This window comes from Patiria miniata, unplaced genomic scaffold (assembly GCF_015706575.1).
Source record: "Patiria miniata isolate m_02_andy unplaced genomic scaffold, ASM1570657v1 HiC_scaffold_23, whole genome shotgun sequence".
Classification (NCBI taxonomy): Eukaryota; Metazoa; Echinodermata; class Asteroidea; order Valvatida; family Asterinidae; genus Patiria; species Patiria miniata.
In genome coordinates, this window is record NW_024037062.1 from 6,808,810 (window position 1) to 6,829,846 (window position 21,037).

General features: G+C 40.7%; 1 protein-coding gene across 1 annotated transcript; it reads right to left on the minus strand.

Moving 5' to 3' along the window:
* Window positions 1-12,266: 12,266 nt before the first annotated feature.
* Window positions 12,267-20,754, minus strand: LOC119731481 (lactadherin-like). The gene is made up of 4 exons (XM_038204666.1): window positions 20,403-20,754; window positions 19,306-19,440; window positions 15,551-15,780; window positions 12,267-14,542 (listed from the first exon to the last, which is right to left on the minus strand). Exons 1-4 carry the CDS (start codon window positions 20,641-20,643, stop codon window positions 14,396-14,398), a joined length of 753 nt encoding a protein of 250 aa, XP_038060594.1. The 5' UTR covers window positions 20,644-20,754; the 3' UTR covers window positions 12,267-14,395.
* Window positions 20,755-21,037: the final 283 nt, after the last annotated feature.

A 21,037-nucleotide genomic window follows, 5' to 3' on the forward strand; every position in this document is an offset into this window, starting at 1 on the left:
AACCAGCTTGGTTACCATCATTTTCGGATTCAGCACCCTGAAATTAGTTAAAATAGCTATGTTACCAACTTCTACTCGAAAATGCCTCTTCATGTTACAGTTTTTGAAATATCGCCTTGTCTATAGGGACATGTTGAAAACCACCATGCGAGTGCTCGGTTTGGAGTCGGTCGACGGTTTAGGTATTTGCATCTTTTTATAAGTAATGGACTAACTTGTTGGTTTTATTTATGGATGTAAGTTTTAATAGCGATGAGGCTACCCTGCTTAACATTTCAGTTCCTAAAAAAGTACACATTACAATAAGTAAGCACAGGCTCGGTGACAAACTTCAATGTACTGCAAACAAATGACAATGAGCCAATCAGCAGGCGTGAAGTGTTAGTTGCACGCGCGCCCCGCACAGTCTATGAGAGCATCATAGATATAGAATAATAAGACTAGATCAGCATTTTCATTTTTCATTTATTAATTTCACAGGTAAAAATTCAAGTACAGACAATAAGAACAGTAAAGAAAATAAAAACATGCACATACAGTTAGGAGAGAGAACAAGAAAAAGAGAGAAAAAAAAAGTAGCACCCCTGATGGATTTTAAAAAAGTAAACTAAATTACTATCGAGTTAATCTCCTGATGCCACAATTTAAGAAGAGACAATACAAAAGGACATTACAAATGGACATTATTAAAACATGGCTTACAGTATAAGAATATAGAACTATACAAGCAGTTAAAACTTTAAAAGCACAAATGGGCATTAAAAAATACAGATTCGGTAAAAGAGAGATTCGAGTGAATTATAATGCAAAAGGCACTATAAAATTGAGAAGAAAAAACAAGCAGCAAGGTATTTGAATGGGCAAGGCAACTAGAAATTTAAACTGTTTTGGTCAAGGGGACCTCCTGGCCAGGGACTAATAAATGATTTCTGAGAGAATTTGCAAAGGAGGATAAACTATGGATAATTGTATCTTTAATGTAGGCCGGTAGTTCATCCCATAATCTAGGGAATCTGTGAAAAAGAGAATGATGGGCAGCATTGGAACGAGCCCGATGATGGACAAATTTAACAGATTCGATATGTCTACAATTAATGGGAATTAGAGTGTCAGTGTCAACGTCAAATTTATTATATAAACATTTAATAACGTAATTGAAAGGAAATGAACCCTGTTGATTAAAAGAGGCAGACCCAGCTTGACACACCTGTCTGAATATTCAATTTCATTTACAGAATCAATTAAAACCCTTCTCGGCAGACCCAAACAAAAACGGGTGAATCGCCTCTGTACCTTCTCTAGCGTTTTTTGCTGAGTCGAAAGAACAGGGCACCAGACTGGAGCTGCGTATTCAAGTATGGGTCTGCTAATTGAGCGATAAAGTGAAGTCAGAATGTTAGGGTTTCTAGTTTTAACTACTCTACCAATAAATCCGTTGAGTCTAGTGGCTTTGGAAGTGACTTTATTAACATGTGTTTTCCAGCTTAAGTCCCTGGAGATAATAACACCCAAGTATTTGTAACTATCCACATTTCCAAAGTGTTTTCAGCAATTTTATACAGTGGTTTAGCAGGGTTTCTAGACCTGGTCACAGTCATCAATTTACACTTATTTGGGTTTAAAGTCATACAGTTTAGATTACACCAAGTGTTTATGTGCTGCAGGTCATCCTGGAGTGCCACTTCATCCTCTTGATTTTTAATGACTCTGTACAAGACAGTGTCATCTGCATACTGACGGAGATTAGATTGAATGCAAAATGGTAAATCAAAAGCAAAGATATTGAAAAGAATAGGTGCAAGAACAGCACCCTGTGGCACGCCAGAATGAACTGCAGCCCAGTCAGATGATGAACCCATAAACTGAACCCGTTGTGATCTGTTTGAAAGATAAGACTTAAACCAGTGCAACATTGAGCCACAAATACCGTATTTATGTAATTTATTCAAAAGAACTTTGTGACTCACGCGATCAAAAGCTTTTGACTTATCAAGAAATATAGCATCAATGCGGGGCGGTTTTGAAACATCAAGAGCATTGGCCCAGCTTTGATAAAGAGTTGTCAATTGAGTAACGCAAGATCTTTTAGGCAAGAAACCGTGTTGTGTAGGTGAGATTATCCCCCCTCTATACATGTGATTAATGAGATGTTTACAGATAATCCTTTCAAGAATTTTACCAACCACAGAACATAGTGAGATGGGTCTATAATTCGACATAACATGAGCGTCACCAGTTTTGAACAAAGGGACAACATTTGCTAGTTTCCACTTAAAACTCCAAGAAAAAGCATGAAATTAAACATGCACAACTCAACTCACAAAACCCCAACAGCGGACCCTCAGAGAACATCCCGTCCCGGCCGTCGTCCACACGCGCCCATTCACTGTGCGATAAATCTCCGCAATTTTTTTTTGTCTCTCGTGGACGCGCAACAAATTAATGTAAGTAATGGAGCTAAATGTATCTTTCCTCCAGCACGTGACCTAGTTCAACGCGCGCGAAGCATAGTGCGAAGCTAGAAATGCGCACCGAGTATTTACGCGATGCACATACGCATTAGCGATGATGGTGCACTGTGCGCGTAAACGGCGTTGCGTTCGTCACGTTTTGCGCATTTTTTTGTATCTTTCCTCCAGCACGTGACCCTCCGTGAAAGTACGCGCGTGCGGACGCGCGTGCGGACGCTGCCGATCTAGTCTTTTTATTCTATATTCATGGAGAGCATGAGAGTTCCACGCACGCGACGCGCAACGAATAGCATAGCTTACGCGTATTGCTTATGCACATACAGTAAAAGTATGCGAATTTCATTAAAATTTAGGTTGAATATTCATTAGAGTCGACAGTAACTAGTTGTGCAGTTAATTTATGAATGAACTACATGAGTGATAGGCAAATAGACCGCCTCTAGAGGCCATCTGGAGGAGCGACTCGGTCGCCGCAAAAGCATGTATTGTTAAAGGGACACTGCGTCCTTGGAAAACACGCAATTGGGCTACAAAATTGCGTTTGTGAACAAACTTATGTTAATCGGAAAGAAAATTTAAAAGTAGGATATTATACAAATATTGAATGCTTCGAGTGGTGAAGTAAAACTAGCCTCCCGAGGTTATCCATGGATGTTCTATTTCGCCGAGGGAAAATAGAATGCTCCATTGATCACCGAGGGAGGCTAGTTTTACTTTACCGCGAGATAAAGTATTCAATATTTGTTTTATAACACTTCACCCACATATTCTGCTTGGTTTTAATATTTTAAATTATTTAAATCTAAACATAGTTGAAATGAAACTCAATTTATTTAAATCTAAACATAGTTGGAATAAACCTCAATTTCAATATATAATTGGTGGAAAATGTATCTTTCTCTTCCAAACTACCCCTTCACGAAATGTTTGAACCCAACTCTGAGGCGCGCTCTATTTGGAACAAAACGCGCTACGCGCAAGGAGCAACGCGCACACCAGCGTGCATTTGCACAAAAATACCGCGCCGTGGATATAGTACTTTTGGCCGTGCACAGAAAGACAGCAAAAAAAGAAAGTATTATGTGACTCGCTCTCGGCCAATCAAGACACATAATCTTTGGGTGAGGTGTTAAAAAAACATCCACACAACTATCCTCTAAAACCGGGCGCTTTTGTAGTATTCTTGGGGTCCACTTTTGCGACCCCAAACTGTCGGGCTGTTCGTGCTAGTTGTGATTCCAGCCGTAAGAGTTCGTCTTCTGCGGACGTGTAAGAAATCCCATTCTGTGCATTGGTGATTGGTCACAGCTGTTCATGAGCACGGTGATGTGAACGTGTGTAATACTAAACGCTATAGACAAACACAACGTGTATCGTACATTAGATGAAATCGACAGGAAACACGTAAAATACTCTGTCGTGTCCGATGTAAACAATCGGGGTTTTTTTCGATTTCAGGACGCTGTACCCCTTTAATGGATGTGTGACAGAGCTCAGTGTGCCGAAGTGCAACAGTTGTCGTTTAAATTCGACGAATACGTATACACAATTTTTTAGAAATGTTTGGTTTCTACAGCAAGCAGACAAACTTAATTTACATTGGGTACATTTCATAGTCAGTACCTGTTTCTTTTTGGAGTTGTGGTGTCATAAGGTAAAGGGTATGCATTTAGCCTTTACATGACAGTACGTGTAGTGCAGCACGTTTTTAACGCACTGTTGGTTTGTATGGAGGATGGCCATTTACTTGTAATGAATCACGCGTTGGATGTTCAGCCGATACCGATTCGTCAAGCTTTCTATCAGCTCCTCCATAGATGATCATTGCCACACGCTTTGCGTCACAGCAACAATACCTTTTCATTGAAAATAACTCTAATGGAATCATTATTCATCCTTCTTTGTTCCGCTGAATGTAGAAATGGAAATAAACAGCTAAAGCTGTGCATATTTTATGAACATCAACAAAAGAGACACAACCATTAATTGCCTCCACTCGCTGCATTTTGATAAAATGTCATTTTCAGTCTCGGTGTCGGGTATAAGTTTCTACCAATGCTATAATTTAGATATATCAAGTAGTTTAATATTAATTTACACCTTTCCGAATGTACCACAAACCTATTAACATTCAATGTACCTGTTTATATGTGGGCCTTCTTTTTTAAGAGGCAAGACAGTTTTATTTGGATCCATATTTCTTTGTTTTTGTTTGGTCGATGGTCGATGCTGGTTAAGCACAATCTGCACAAAAGTAAACTCAAAACCAAACCATATTGTTTTTGTCCAAGAGAGGGTCAGTCTAAACCTCTGACTGTCACTACATGGTGTGCAAACATTTAATGCAAATTCCCAAGTACCTAAACAATCTACCCAGGGCATCAACAACGCCTTTTGATAAAGACACCGTGATGGTGTCGCAAGCTCCTATTACGAGCTCTGTAACTCAAGTCCCAAAAAGGTGTCTTCTATATACTCAATTTACCCATTATTCAGTTAAATATACTTTCCTCCTCGACGACAGAAAACCGGAAAAAATAGCACGTTAAAAGACAGTTATCTGTTTACTTGGTATTAACAGTCTGTGAAACCTTCCTTTTTCAAGAAATTAAGACCAGAAGTGTAGAAAGCTTCAAAAACAACATTTCAATATTATGTCAGCCATTTTTATTTCTACAAATGTATTTAGTAATTATTATTTTAAAACTATCCTTCATTTTCGCACCATGCATGTGCAAACGGGGGCCGTCTATCACAGCACTGGACGGCAAACTATACAAGATTGTTTGTGTCAAACAGTTACGAGAAATGAACGTTTCCCCTTTGGAATTTTGTTTGTCAGTCTCTCTTTTTCAAAAGACGAACATTTGGCCGAAGGGACATATGTAAACCGCCATGCGAGTGATCGGTTCGGAATAGAGGTTACTGATGAAGCTACCCTGTTTACAACCCTACGCTGTTCAGCCGATACCGATTCCCAAGACTTTCTAGCGGCTTCTCCATTGATTATAATTATTGCCGTGTAATACACATGATCACATCAACAATACCTTTTTTATTGAAAACAACTCTAATGATATCATTATTCGTCCTTCATGGTACCGCTGTCCGCTGCACAAGAGACACAACCAATAATTGCCTGTGCCCGCCGCATTGTGATAAATCGTCATTTTGAGTTTCGGTGTCGGGTATTAGTGTTTAGCAATGCTATTCAATAATGCAGATATATCAAGTCAGTTTGCGAAGTTTAATCTCAATGTACCCATTTCAAGGACAAATCTGCGATGGCCTTATAGCCAAATATCTTTCTGAAGACATCGCAATGCTTTTTATCATGAAAGTGAACAATCCCCCAAAATGTTTCCCTTATCTTCCCAAACAGCGACCCTCTTTATGATTTTAACAAAAAATAAAACAAATATGTAAAGGGCTTGACAGCTGTCATTTTGTTCCGAAAGTAAGTGTCGCAGGAAGAGCCTTCTAACATGATCACAGAATATTTCGTGACGTATTTCTTTGTTTTATTCCAATTGACGAGGAGACTATCTTCAAGAAAATAACAAGTCTTATTTAATGAACACTTCTTTTTCATCCAAACAGCTCATCGGCCTCAAAATAAATGATATAATTAGTGAGTGACCGAATATCGGATAAGCGAGACCCCCAGTATGAGGGTTAAGTGACATTGAACAGCCGTCATATTGACAATTATCCAATCGAGTGGTCGGTTTATATGGCTTGGCGAGGACATCGTATATTGTTTGGTAAACATCGTCCACATCGCGAAGGAGCACGGTTCAACAATATATTAAGAAGATGCAAGGTCAAATGTTAACAATGCGAATGTACGTGGTTCATATTGCAAAGAAACAAGGTGCAACATTGATATCAAGCATGATTCATGGTCCACATTGACAAGATCGAACGTTAACATTAACAAGATAGATCGTTAACAATGACAAGAAGCAGCTTCCACATTGCGAAATTAAGCAACGTACAACGTGCATATTACGAAGGTTAAACGTTCATATTGCGAAGTTTCAACATTAATATTGAAAAGGGTAACATTGAAGTGTCGTTTCAGGGACACCGTATCCCCCTTACAAGTATGTAGGCTTCTTCAAACAAGTTCATGACGATTGTCTATCCCACTTGTTTATATTATTTGGTTCAATTTTGTCTGCCTTTTTGCTTTCAGTTAAATCAATCAAGCTCGCCGTTTCATTTTATTCGTAGGAAAAAGGTGAGTTAAAAGCCTTTATTAACATAGTTTATTAACAGTTGAACATTATCTAATTAAACATGACACCGTTAAAATCAGTCTTCATCAGCATTACATAATTTGGCATGCCACTCAACAATCGGCATAGTTTTAATGTTTTAAATATTTAAAATACTGAAGTATAAGTAAAGTTTACCAACAAAAGTAACGGAATAAAAGAAGTATGAAAAGAATGTAGTATCATGACGCCTGTGGGAGTCGTCGAACAAATCCCTAAGTTGTGACATTGTTTCTTGACCCGATTCAAATGATGTTAACGTATGTTTAATGAATGAGCATCATTAAGGTTAAATGTGTCGTCGAGAAAAAGTGGTGCTGCAGTTTCTCCAAAGCAGCTTCAGCGTAGTTAGTCTTTTTACAAGCGTTATGATTAATATAATTACAATTTAAAAGCCAGTAATAAAAAAAGTGAAATTCAAGGCGTGCTTAAGAATTAGGGGGTCGTGTCGCTTATCTGTGATTTGTGATGTATTTCCAGACCCTAACAAATTCTTGACTTCCTTTCCAATACAAATAATTCGTTTGGTTCCGAAGTGAAGGGACTTCATGAAACACAACACGCCAAAGCGATTTGGCTGAGGTTAGGGTGAACGTCATCATCTGGAATAACGGGATAATAAACCAATCAAATACTGGGAGAAAACAATTGAAGTAAAATAATGGTGACTTACCAAAGACGCAAGCAACAAGTGACGCCAGGGCAAGACGCCGCATCCTGATGACAGGCTCGGTTACTACCTTCCGATAAAATTTATTCCGGTTTGGTTTCCTACTGGGTTCGAAATCCAACGTGTCAAATGTTTCAAAATGTAGATATTTCACCACCAGACAACACGTTTTGCCGGGTACATTCAACGCACTAATCATAGGACTAACGAGTGCGATTCAGCATAACGCCCGGTCTGGAGCTCAGGCAGGCTCGTTGATGCACGGTCATTGGCTACTAAGATTAATATTAACGCTAATGCATATTCATGGCACAGGAGCCTTGCGATGAGGGAGACCTTTGGGAAGACTAGGCTGGTTCCCGCTTGCATAATATGGCGACCTGTAGCTAGTTCCCATTTAACTGTGACGTTGTTCGATGAGGAGGCGCTGGCTGAGGGTGACGACGGTGTGCTGGATGAAGGAAGCGTTGTTGCGGAGGTGCGGTTTGGTCATTAGGGATTGGGTGTCTTTGATATTTCTTTTGGAAACTGGACTAGCATAATCTCTTTTATTGTTTCCATTTTCCCTTAGACCAAGACATCGCGGTGTGCTTGGTTTGCGAGACGTGGAAGTTTCTGGTGTTGAAGACTGGATTCTCGGTGGAAGGCACTGGTTAGCAGGTGTTGGGTGCTCTATTTAAGACCGCTTGGGGTCTGGGTGCTGTTAATTCAAGGCGATGGTAATTATCAGAACTCAGACTCCAAGCGCTCTTAAACAGAGTGATTAATACCGACCAAGCACATATTTATTCCCATTCATAAATACCTTTTCGCTCAAAAAAATCTAAAATGTTCGGTCAAAAAAACCCGATTTTGTTCAGCAAGTTCACTTCATGTTTTGTAAAACATCCTTCTAGCTAAATAATTGAGTGTCCAGCTCGCGAGTAAGATGTCAACAACTCCCTTTAAGGAGGTTGTCGCGCGTACTGCGCGATGTCGCGCAAAATGCACATAAGGCGTTCCCATGCATCCCCTGGATATATTTTTCTAACCTACTTTTTTGTAATCCTTATGGTGTCTAGTGAATGAATTTTGATGTTCCCAAGATCAAATATCGTCCCATGGGCTTCATTTGGCGGCCATCTTGGCAGCCACCTTTGCTCTCGACCAAAAAAATCGATTATTGACATAAACTTTTGAGCCAGGCATCATAGGAAGACATTCTTTACCTTGGGTTTCAGCTGCTGCCTTTCAGAACGCCATAGGAATGGTAAAGGCTAGTAGAGTAAACAGAAAAAAATATCAGGAGTGGAGCCGCTAAGGCGGTTGGTGGTGATACAAACCATTCCCTCGTAGCTAGCAAGGCGAAGTTCATACCAAAAAAGCCTCACCACACCAAGACTATGGGTCATCTACCGCGAATTGTCACCTTCTGCATCAACAACCCAGCGAGGACTCAGCAGTTTGACAATCTAAGAGAGGCTCTGGCATAACCTACAGGCGGTGATGACAAAGTGGAATCCAAGTGTTCCAACCTTCGTGATGATCTACAACCTCACCACTTCTTCCTATGGAAAGAGAGAACGTAGGAATGCTGACTGGTACGAGCTGGGAAGAAAAAGAAACAGTGACAAAAGCCAAGAAAAGAGCTCTCCTTGCCCACAAGAAGGATCCCAGTCCCAGCACATAACATATGCTCCAAGGCCAGGGCCGCAAGAGACCAGTGATGCAAGAAGGCTGTATGAGGGCATCAAGAAGGCAATATGACCGAATATCTGGATAACGACACTGGTGCAGTTCAGAACAGGAGAAGTTATCACCGATCCAGCTGATGCAAGATGCAAGTGTACCAGTACTGTGTCCTCGTACGTACACTCCTTGAACGGTTGTGAAGCCTGGAAAACCCATGCTGGTCAGGAGAAGAGACTAAAGAGGTTCCAACTCCGATGCCTTAGACGACTCTGCATAAGCTGGCAGGATCGAGTGACAAACACGGAAGTTTTAGAGCGTGCTGGTATCCCGAGCATGTTTGCTCTCCTCAGCATGAAACGTCTTAGATGGCATGGCCATGTCAAGAGGATGGACTCGTGTCCACTCCTAAAAAAATCTCCTTCATGGAGAACTTGCTGAATATACCGTATTATTATACCATAACGTAGTGACGCCATCATAGAAGTAATATGCCAGTGGAAAATTATAAAAGACTAAAATGTCTGTAATTGTAACGGGTACACATTACAAGGTATGAGTACACAAAGCAACAGTGAAGAGAAAATTGTTCTCATTTTCGAGCAACCCGACAAGCTTGAGAAATGATAATCAATGACATTTCATCGTCATACTGAACGTCTAGTCACGTCAAGAAACTCATCATAATCAATCTTTTGATGCTCTTCCACTATTGTTCCTCCGCCTTTTCAACAGTTTTCTGCAGCAAGTCAATGAGTGATGGAGAATGATAGGTCCTCATCACCACACTGGCATTATCTAACACCACACTGAAACTATGCCATGATTGTTGGTTCACTATCACCAATTCAGCTAATACTACAAGATTAAGGCTACATCTTAATTTGACTTCCTATGGTGCCTAGCTCAAAGGCCATGTAAAATATCAAATTTTCGTCACGATGGCCGTCACGATGGCCGCCCAAATCATGAAATCATGCTTTCGATCGATTCCGCTCGCCCAAATTACCCCTAACAACATTTAGATTTTTCTTCCCATGATGCCTTGTTAAAAATTTACTTCACGTACAACTGATTGTTGTCGAAATCCAAGATGGTCGCAAAAATGGCCGCCATATTATAAACGTAGGCCCATTGATCTCCATATACACAGACTGTGTATATGGAGATCAATGCGTAGGCCCTATAACACTTTCTATTGATTCCTCACACCCAAATTAACCCGAAAAACGTGTGTTCATTTGTCTTCCTATGACGCCTGGTACAAAAGTTGGGTCAACAATAGACTTTCGTCGAAATCAAAGACTGCCGCCAAGATGGCCGCCAAATGAACCCCATGGGACAATATTTGATCTTGGGAACATCAAAATTCATTCGCTAGTCACCTTAAGGATTACAAAACAGTAGGTTACAAAAATATATCCAGAGGGTGCATGGGAACCCTATCTTCCGACTATACTAATTGGGCGTAATAAAATATGGTTCGGAAGCAAAGGAAATTTCTGGCGAATTGTATCAGTGTAGGACAAATCTTGACAGTATCAGCGCGCTTATAGCGCCCTCTTGTGACCGAAGAAGATCTAATGACGGTGTCACATGAAAATCCGACTCCTATGGACCGGAAATCGGACCCCTTTTTCCCTATTATTGGTTAATCCTTCGCACGTGATAGGTCACTCTCCACAAACGATCCTAAAAATAGCATATTAAGGTACTTACGCGTGTGCAATTCCTACCAATGAGTCCACATTTCATGGAGTCGGATATTTTACGCTACGACGGCACTCCTCTATTACTTGAAAACGTTACTACCCGCAACACCTATGTGCATGTCACCGGTTCAATAGCCACTTCCTTACAAGGAAATGTCCACTGTTGACGAGTGATCGGACGTTTGATCTTATTTTGTACAACAACCTCAATGAGCTGGTTTTTAACAAGGAGGTGAATGACTATCAATTGCATTGCGTGAGTGTGTCTGAAGTACGTGGCGAAAGCGCAACAGTTCAGGTATTTTGGGAATGTTCATAAATTATCACTGAGTGACCACATGAATGACCACTTAATCACTTCCTATCAGGTTTAGGTCCAGATATGTATTTGACCACGTTTTACATTAATTGGGGGGGGGGGGGCCTTGTAACTTTAAAGACAATGACCACTAGTAACCATTAGGTAACCTTTGACCCAAATCGTCACCGACACCACGATCGTAACCCTCCACGTGTTAAACCATATTTTTGTTTCAATTATCTGTTGTTGTTGTATTTTTTTTGTTTTTTTTACTTTTATACATTATTCATCAAGGCCTACTATCGAACGAAGTTTCAAGGTTTCAATAGCTTTACTTTAATAATTACGCTAATTATCCATGGCAACTTTTGCGCAAAAGTGACCATTTTCGTTTTCACGAAGTAACACTCAAGTTCCATTTTGTAATGTATGACGCACACTCTGCTCAAATGCGAGCAAAAACGTTTACACGAAATAACACTCTTCTTGTATGAGAGGTCGCGCGCTGACCCGAAGTAATTTTTACCTAGTGAAAATAAACATTTAGAGATTCGCAGCTTTTTCAGTTTCACAAACTAAAACTCACTTTTTTTCTCTCTTTTTTCGTGTTGTTTTAATAATTATAAAAACGGGTGAAAAACAGCAGATTAAATAAATTCAATACATCAAGTGTCCACAACGAGAAACCCAACTGAAAATACTGTTTTAGAAGGTGTTCAACTTTAGATGCCGTTTTCTCCGATTGCTAGTTTTCACTGGTATGTACATGGGTGTTACTTCGTGGTGTCGCTGATGCAATGCTTTTCAGCATCTCGGGTAGGAGTTCAGTCGAGAAAGATCCTTTCCAAATTAGGCTGCAATCGGCAAATGCATGGCAGATAGCATTTGAAAGGCTCATTAGGAGAAAGAAAGGTCAGGTTTTGGTCGGGTCGGGTCGGGTCAGGTCTGGCTTATTAAAGGCTAAATCACAAGAGACAGTCAGTCCGGTCCAGTCGGTCGGTCGGTCAGTGCGTACCTCTGTGCTAGATAAGTGCTAAGAGCACTGTCACTAGGCTGGCCCTCTGAAACCAGCACAAATGTAGTCTTGAAATATACACGAAAGGCCGTGAGATACTTTAAGAGATCACTAACAGTAATAAATGATATCTAGAGACAACACAACACTGCAGGTGCTCGCTTACACTCTATCTAAAGTGCTTTTATTAAATGAGAAAAGATATGCCGAACTTTCTCTATCATGTCTCCTACTCCATATATATTTAATTTAATGGGCTTGAAGGTAATGGCCACAATTTGCAGAAGAAAATGGGTTTTTTTGCCGATTCAAGAAACAGTAATACAATAAGTCTGAGGCAGGTTGTTTATAAAAAAAAAAAACTTTGAAATTATGCGCAGTGGATGTAATGCTTTTGAGAAAATTGTGACAATGCATCTTCAATTTCTCATGCACAAAGCATGTTTTTGTTGACAGTTTGATGGTTTTATCCTAGCCATCCCGAGGAAATGATGGTAAATTCCTCTTGCATGGAAAAAGACAGCATACTGGGGGCAAACGATTGCACAGGGTGCTTAAACATTGTATTCACTTTACAATAAAGTGGGATGTTTCAAAATATTTTGACAGTTTAATGTTTGAATGGTTGCAAATTGTGTCGACTACCTTTAACCTCTTCATATTTTAAAGGAAAACAAGAAAAAGAAAAAAACAGAAAAGAAAACAGTTTGCTGAAAAAATATAGCAAGTTCATACTGCTTTTTTTTTATCTATTTCCACCAGGTACTGAACTACATGTATAAGCTGAACCATTGTTGAAAAGGACAATTAAGAAAGACTAATAAACTATATAATTATGCCCATTTCAAAATTAAGAAAATTAATATATTATACCAGGTTTGCTAATATAATAAAGTAAGCTATATTGGATATTTCAAAAGTATCATGCAAGATTTATTGGAATTGTACAGTGTTGTAGAACAAAATAGTTTGCAGTTCATGAATAATATTCATTCCATTGGTTTACGAAGCGATTTTGAGTGGGTAAAATCTTTTGTATTGACTCAAATGTACCCACTTCAAATAGCGCCCTCTTATTGTGTCCGCAATACTTCAACGATAGGTTGTTACGATTGAAGTATTTATTATCGAAGTGTTACGTGCACTGTCCTCTGGGGATTTTTTTCTAGGTCCAAGAAAATCCCGACAAATGTCTGACATTTCCAGAAAAAATGTTGAAAATGCCCGTTTGTGTCCGCGATTTTTGCCTCGCCTTTAAGCATTTCTAGCAGTAAAAAAAAGCCATTTGAACTAAAAAATTAAACCGTCACTTTTCAAGGTATAGTTGTGTGCAAGTTTATATTCCACTTGTCATCAACCTTTTCATTGATTATTATTTCTTGAGAAATACGTTTTTAGAGCCCAAAAGAGCGCAACCGGCCAAACGTCACCTATAGAAGTATTGTATTTTGAGTGAAAAAAATGCGATATTCTAGCTGGTCTTGCAAACATATCCCTTTCACCATTATTCTACTACATGCAAAAATGATTTTTCATATGTAAATACATGCCATTGTATTTATTACTGATTGTGTCCCTAAGAATCTAAAACAATCTGGGGGAAAAAATCGAAAAAGGGAAAATTTAAGCTTCTTTTAACCACCTGTTTTTATTCAACCGATTTCTTTTGCCGGCATCAATGTAGCATGGGAAACCCCTGTCTCTAATGCTCATTGGAAATTTGACAATTCAAAATGTGGAAAAGTCTGTGTCATAAATATTTGTCTACTGTTAGACTGGTTCCGGGCCCTTCAATCGTAGCCCTCGTTTAGAGTGTAGGAGGCGGGACCAAGTCCGAACGGGGGCCTCTGGAAAAGCACATGAAGTGCAAATGCCTTTTAGGGGGCATGTTATTACATCGGATCATTTGCTTTTAGTGCATCCCCCACATTTGAGCAACAAAGTCGTTGTAACTCGTACGAATGATGCATACTTGTTGGAGTTTCAGCTCAGTGGATACTATACCTTTTGAGGGGGGAAAACGAGAAAAGAAACAACATATTTTTGTGCCCACTTTCAATTATTGATACCCTTTCAGGCAGGGATTTTTTCTACAGTTCTTTCTTCATTTTAAGTGAGGTATTCTTGTTAAAATCGGTAGGTACACTTTTCTGGGTAACTGCAAATATTCTTACGTGCCTTTATGTTTTGACTGAAGCATTCTTAAAATGTTACACCACATGACACATGCATCCAGCGAGCAATAGAGCTAGGTGTTCCCCCGCTTGCATCGATGGAATTACTCATGACTGTTGCAGCCGAGGACCTCGAAGCGCATACTGCTATGTGTATTGTGCTGAGTAGGCAGGATACGCAGGAACCTGGCCTGGAAGGCCTTCGGGAAAGTGGTGGTCACTTGGGTGTTTTGGTCCGAGTTTCCAGGGAACTGTGAGGAACAAACAATATGGAAACGAATTTTCGAGTTTTCCCCATACGTTTACAGCAGCAGGGGCGTACATCCGGGGGAGGGGTTATATTGAACAGTGGGGATGTGGGATATTGGATCCCCCCCCCTCCACTTATGGTGGCAAGAAACAAAAAAGTTGGATTTTAAAATATTTTTCCAACTTTCCAACAACCAAACTGCATTCAGTAGTACTGAAGAAGGGAGAAAAAGTACGGAAACTTTGAATACTGACGCTGTCTTGATGTAAAATTAAGGGCTGTAAGTATACATAACGTGCACATCTGTATCATGAACAGCGCCCCCTAGTGTCATGTTGAGTCCAGCAAGCCCCCTTTTCTTTTTTGTATCGGGGCATGTTTTATTTATTTATTTTTTTTTTTTTTAATCATCCCCTATCCACTCCCCGGCACAGATTCACGCCACTGTGCAGCAGGATCGCCAGAGGGAGCCTTCGTCCTACGGCGTTCATCTCATGAGCGGGGCTTTGTACAATATCAATAAGCCCAATAATTAAGGAATGTCTTACCACTAGAACACCAAGTTTGCCTGGGTCTGTGGTTGGTTTGAATCAACGGCAGATGCAGGAGGAACGGGGGCCATGCCCCCCCCCAAAAAAAAAAAAAAAAAACCCCAAAAAATTATACTTTTGTTTTGGTAACGTCTAAAAAAAAAACAGCCACTGTACATCACCCACAAAAATAATAAATTAAATTGACAAGGTTTTCACGAAATAGATAAGAATTTCCAACGTATGTCGCAAATGGTGGAGTTTTAGAAAAGGGATATCAGGTCCAAATTTCAGCCAAGGAAATTAATTCTGGTTACAATAAGAGCATTTCGAAACTGTACTTTTAAACTCGAACAATTTAGTACACGAGAACAAAAAAATGTCTCCACAAGGATACACATTTCAATATGTATGGATAACACTGAGGTTACAGTGTTATGCATCGGTGAAAGGCCATTTGAACAATGCGATCGGTATACCTTCATCGGTGCACTTGATCCATCATCGGTGACGTTGGTCCAATCTTGGCCATCGTCGCTGTAGGCCACTTTGAACTCTGTCACCCATTGGGGCCAGTTCCTATGCCCGGTGGAACCGCGCCCCTGCGTGATAACGCCAGTGATGGTCACATTAGAACCCATGTCGACCTGGATCCATGGATCGGGATCACTAGCTTCATTATTACACCAGGCTGCGGCTCCGCCCCTGACTGCAGAGTAAGCAGATAATCAAACAAGCTGAGCAGAACATTCTGCTGTGCAAATGTACGTGCTAAGCTGAGAACCTTCGATAAGCACTACATGAGGCAGCGGTCACTTGCAAAGTAAGCGAATAGTGAGAAAGCAGTCCTAATGATGCCTAATGACGTCATGCTTAAGTTTTTTACATGTGCGCTTTCCTATGAGAGCCAGGTGGAACCAGGCTCGGATTAAGCGTTTCGTAGGTCTAATAGGCATCAGTGTTCCGTAGGTCCTATACTTAGCCCTAGGTATCAGCACCAAATTCCTGTTAATGCTATTAAAGTACAAAGCACTATACAAAGTATATATCAAGCCAGGCCAAACTGATATAGGTCCTTGCTCTAAAAGTATGTTGGCACAAAGGGCGTCAATCGCTTGTTAGAAGTGGGATGGGGTGGTACATACATTTAACATGTGTATCTTGATCAGAACTAATGCGACTGCGAAGCCTAAACGGCGTGGGGTTTCGGGGCCCGCTAAATTGAAGAGCCCCGAAAAAAAATCGATTGTAGACGTTCTGTGGTGCGATCTGAGACCATTTCTGACCACTGCCAAGGTTTTAGCAAAAGATCATCATTTAAACGGGATTTTCGAGTTTGGGGTCATTGAATCAGCGTACGAAAATAGTTTTGGGACGACATGTTTCCCGGATCCCAGCGATCGACGCCCATGGTTGGCACCGTGCTTCAGAACGACAGACTTATACGTAAATTGTTTACATAGGGCATAAAAAAAGTATGCCTACATGCTGTACAGCGTCAGTTTGAGAAATCGAAAATTCTGAGACAAATCCTAGAATGTTTTTAAAAACTTTTCTCTGCGTGGGTGTGAGTATGTAAACATGAGCTTGTCTTACATACGCAGTGTGGACTTCCGAACAAAAGACGTCCACATAATGTAGGTAGCACCGACGTTGTGTGGACTTGCCCACGTCCACACAGTGTTTCCCCATTTCTGGAAAACAGGTTTAGAGGCATTTTTGGGTTAGGTTTATCTGTAGCAGAATGAAGAGAAACACTAAAGGGAATCATTGAAAAAAAATTGGGTTGTAAGAGTTTTCACAGTTTGAGAAAAATTAGTTTTTCCACTGGTGTTCCTTAACTACACGAAAAGAAAGGAAAGTCCACACTAGGTATGTGAAACAAGTCTGTGTGTGTGTGTGTGGGTGGGTGTGTGGGTGTGTGTGTGTGTGCATGGTAGGCCCAAATGTGTTTTGTGGCACACTACGGTATTTTCGTAGGCCCCCCATTTATCGTTAGTCTGAGTATCATCATATGCAGATATATGCAGACCGCACGCAATGCAATCGGAGTCGACTTAACTAAACCGTGACGTTATTTCATTCCCAACTCAGGACTAATGGTTTGATTGCTCAATTCGAATGCAGTGTTTCGTAATACAACAACAGCCTGGCGCATATTGCGTAAATGATACAGAGCGCGTGACACGTGTTTTTTTTAATCCATTGTCTATGACGCGCAAAGGGTGAATGACCGAAGACCCGATGTAGAAAGCGCCCGCTGATTTGTCAAAATCTAAGAGGTCAAGAGGCGGTACACTGCATAATTAATCAGCAAATCTGTTCATATCTAATCTATTACATAGACTAATTTCTAGTGGGCCCCGAACTTTTTGAATGCCCTTGGCACAGTGTACCCATTAGGTAATCCGGGCCTGGGTGGGACGCAGACGTCATTAGGTCTTATAGGTCTATCGTATGGCCAACTTTATTTTGCTAATCAAAAATCGGCAGGGAAATATTCACAAGCAATACACAGACTTTTTGCTGGTAACCTGTCCATCTTGATATCATGTGCTTTATGTGTTGTGCTTAGTACCTCAACACGTATGTTCATGCCCATGCACATGTACTTGTGAACCACTTGGTAAGTCTGGTTAGCAGACCAGATGATTCTGACAATTCTGGAATCTTCCAGACGTCCTATGGCACCATTCATAAGGCACAATTTATATATATTTTAGCTCGTATAATGAGCTGAGATTGTCAAAATTTTAAAACCATTTTTGAAAAAAAAATTAAAAATAAAAATAACCTCTTTCCAAAAAAATCTTCAAAACCCTTGTAAATCAACCAAATTTTAAAACAATTTTTCCAATTTCCCTGAACAATAGATAAACAATAGATGAAAATGATGATATCATTTTCAAGTTATTGTGAATACGACAATTCAAAAAAAAAACGCCGTTTAGTGTCAGTGCAACAGTAGCCTTGGTCAATGCTCTCGTCGTTATTCGTCCCCGTACGCGGTCAATCGTCGGCATATATCCTCACGCGCTATGCACATGCATGTAAAAATACAGCGCGAACAGCGACCTCACGCGGCCACTATTTTTATATGCAAATCAGTTAGGGACGATCTCGAGCCTTGGTTCAATCGTCGGCAAAAGCTTATGTTTTTCTTTATTTTGCGCTGGATTTCTAGCGCACGACCTCGTATGCGAATACAGATAAGTGTAGGCGGGGCTAATATGTGGAGTGTCCAATCACACCTTGGTACATCCGGACGTCATCAAATTATTTGCAGCTATTCGCCTTTTGCGGACGTGACAGGAACCACAGTTTTTGTGCATTGGTGCCGTGTGCAGAGACACACAACGTGTACGTGTATGGATTATGTACGGTGTCACGTTTCACTATGCAAGTTTCCACGCAACGATCGACCAAAAGAAAACGACATTTAAGGTCAGCTAAGGCTATTAACATAATGAGCACCACCCCCAAACCTCCATGGAAGATTGAACCAAGGCTCTCGATCGTCCCCAACAGATTTCTATATAAAAATAGTGGCCGCGTGAGGTCGCTGTTCGCGCTGTATTTTTTACATGCATGTGCATAGCGCGTGAGGATATACATGTATGCCGACGATTGACCGCGTACGGGACGAATAACGACGAGTGCATTGACCAAGGCTAGTACAACAGCGAATATACGCCCCAACGCACGTATACCTCCCTGATGACATTCAGACAGCAAATGCAAGAAAAGGTCAACTCGTACCCGATTCAAATCGTACCATTAAATTCGCACCCAGGTTAACTCGTACCTCAATCATGTCGTGCCCACCCTAACGAATTAACTACAAAAAAACAAGCCACAGTTTGTAAACCTTTGGAATGGAAAATTCGGCATGGACAATTTAAAGTTCTTTTCATTTCGACAAACCACTGGTATTAGCGCGATTTTGGCGCCTGCGTACAAACTAAGTGGTTGAGGAACATACATGTACGTGTCTGTGACATTCAGCCATTGAGGAACTTGGCTATGTTTGAATGTGGGACATGTCAAACCTGTGAAAGTTTTTCACTTCAAAATGTGTATACATGTATATGAAGCAACACTGATTTCACTTTGAAGCACCAACCCTCAGAGGAAAGTCTTAAACTCCTGGCATTTGTTGTCACCTTTGACGAATTGTTCTTTTGAATTGACTCATTGTTTATATCATGTAATTGTTGAACGAAAGCAAATTTACCTTTAAGGTTAAGTCGAGCCCTGGTGGGTCCGTGATCGGCACGGTTGCGCCACATTGACGACACTGTGATGCTTGCATCTGGGATGCGACCATCTTCCATGCCAAAGGGTCTCACCTCAGTGCACTCCAAGACGTCTGTCGGAGGTAGTGGAAAAAATCGATCAGAGTGGGGCGGGTCTCATTTAAATAAAGCAATCGCAATCATGTTTTAATGGGCATCGCGGCCAGGCGCGGATTCAGCCTTCTCCTGATCAAGAGTGGAGAACATTTCGAGAGAAATTTAGGGGTAAAACGATGATGACGACGACAAAACGCAACACAAAAATATAGAAAGCGATCACTGTGATGTACTGGGTCCAAAATGTTACGGCGTGGGGCATCGACCCCCCCCCCCCCCCCCCATCCGCCCTTGCTCATGATCGTTGAAATGTGTTATGAAACTGAGCATGATTTGGATTTGCATTTGCACATTGACGCTGATGCTCAATCAGACTAAGTATTTCACCTAGTGATCATGTTTCACCCACCTGTCCGTGAATGAATGTGTTCTTTTACGTTCTTAAATTATTTTGTTTCGGTACCCCTCGTTGAAAATTTTGACGTTTTGCGCGAACGCTATAGGTTCACTTTTTATAAGCTAGATGTTATGGTGGGTCAGATTTGGAAAAATTTGGGGGGAAGTGTGCCTTTGACGATACAAGCATGGAATTTGGCACACAGTCAAAGTTTGTCATGAGAAAGATATCTGTGTATAGAGCCATCACAGGTATGTCCTTTGAAAAAAAATGTAGGTCGAATAACAAGCAATTTTCAAACTTTTCAAAAGGGCTGCTATTTCATGTTATTCTACAAATATCACATGACAAATCTGCGATGGCCCTATAGCCCAATATCTCTCACATGACATACTCTGATCCTGTGTCGAGTTCAATGCTTGTATCATAAAAGGCAAACTCCCATCACCTATCTGCCGTACTATTAAGACGACGCAAACCATCAGTCTAAAAGCTAATCGTCGTCACGAAAAAAGGAACTAAGTTGAAAGCTGTTTTGACAACCAAAAAAACAAACATTATCTACAAAAACATCGCACCTACCTTTCTTACAACAAGAGTCATGGACACACGCTTTGACCGCATCAATTTGGTTTCGAAAGACGTCAAGTTGGCTATACAACGGACGCAGAGCTGCTTCGATAACCGAGTCGCAGTTACCGTTGTCGTGTGCGGCTGCAGCAAACAGGCAGCACTGGGCCAGCACGGCGAAAATAGCTATCAGAAGGCACTTCATCTTGATCATCAGAGACAAACAATGTTCTGGAATCAATTCCAGTCGCATTTATATAGGGTTTTATACAGCGCCTGAATAAATGCCCGAAATCAGAATGGTGGCTCATTGATCACGTGTCATTGAATTATTCTCCCAAATGCCGGGCACAGCCGCATCACAAAATAGAAAGTCTATCACACGGTAAATAGAAACTCAATTGCACGGTCACACTATTGGTAGTTGTGACCAATGAGATGACGAGGATTTATTCAGTTGTAGAAAACAAATCATGAATGGCTCATATTCATTCGGTGACATAAATTATTCTCACCATTGCACTCATAAACGTTCATTCTTTGTATAACAACTGAACTAGAACCCATGACGCCATGATGCGCACTAAAGGCGTTCCTCGTAAAAAGTGGAATCGTCACGTATATGGGTCAGTCAGATTCCCTCAATG

Bases quoted from the DNA above. Each gene is read 5' to 3' on its own strand.
- LOC119731481 (XM_038204666.1), bottom strand. From the start codon at position 20,643: ATGCGACTGGAATTGATTCCAGAACATTGTTTGTCTCTGATGATCAAG. The intron at 19,441-20,402 runs GTAGGTGCGATG...TACCTCCGACAG, and splicing joins TGACTCTTGTTGTAAGAAAG to ACGTCTTGGAGTGCACTGAG. The intron at 14,543-15,550 runs GTATACCGATCG...TGTTCCTCACAG, and splicing joins GATCAAGTGCACCGATGAAG to TTCCCTGGAAACTCGGACCA.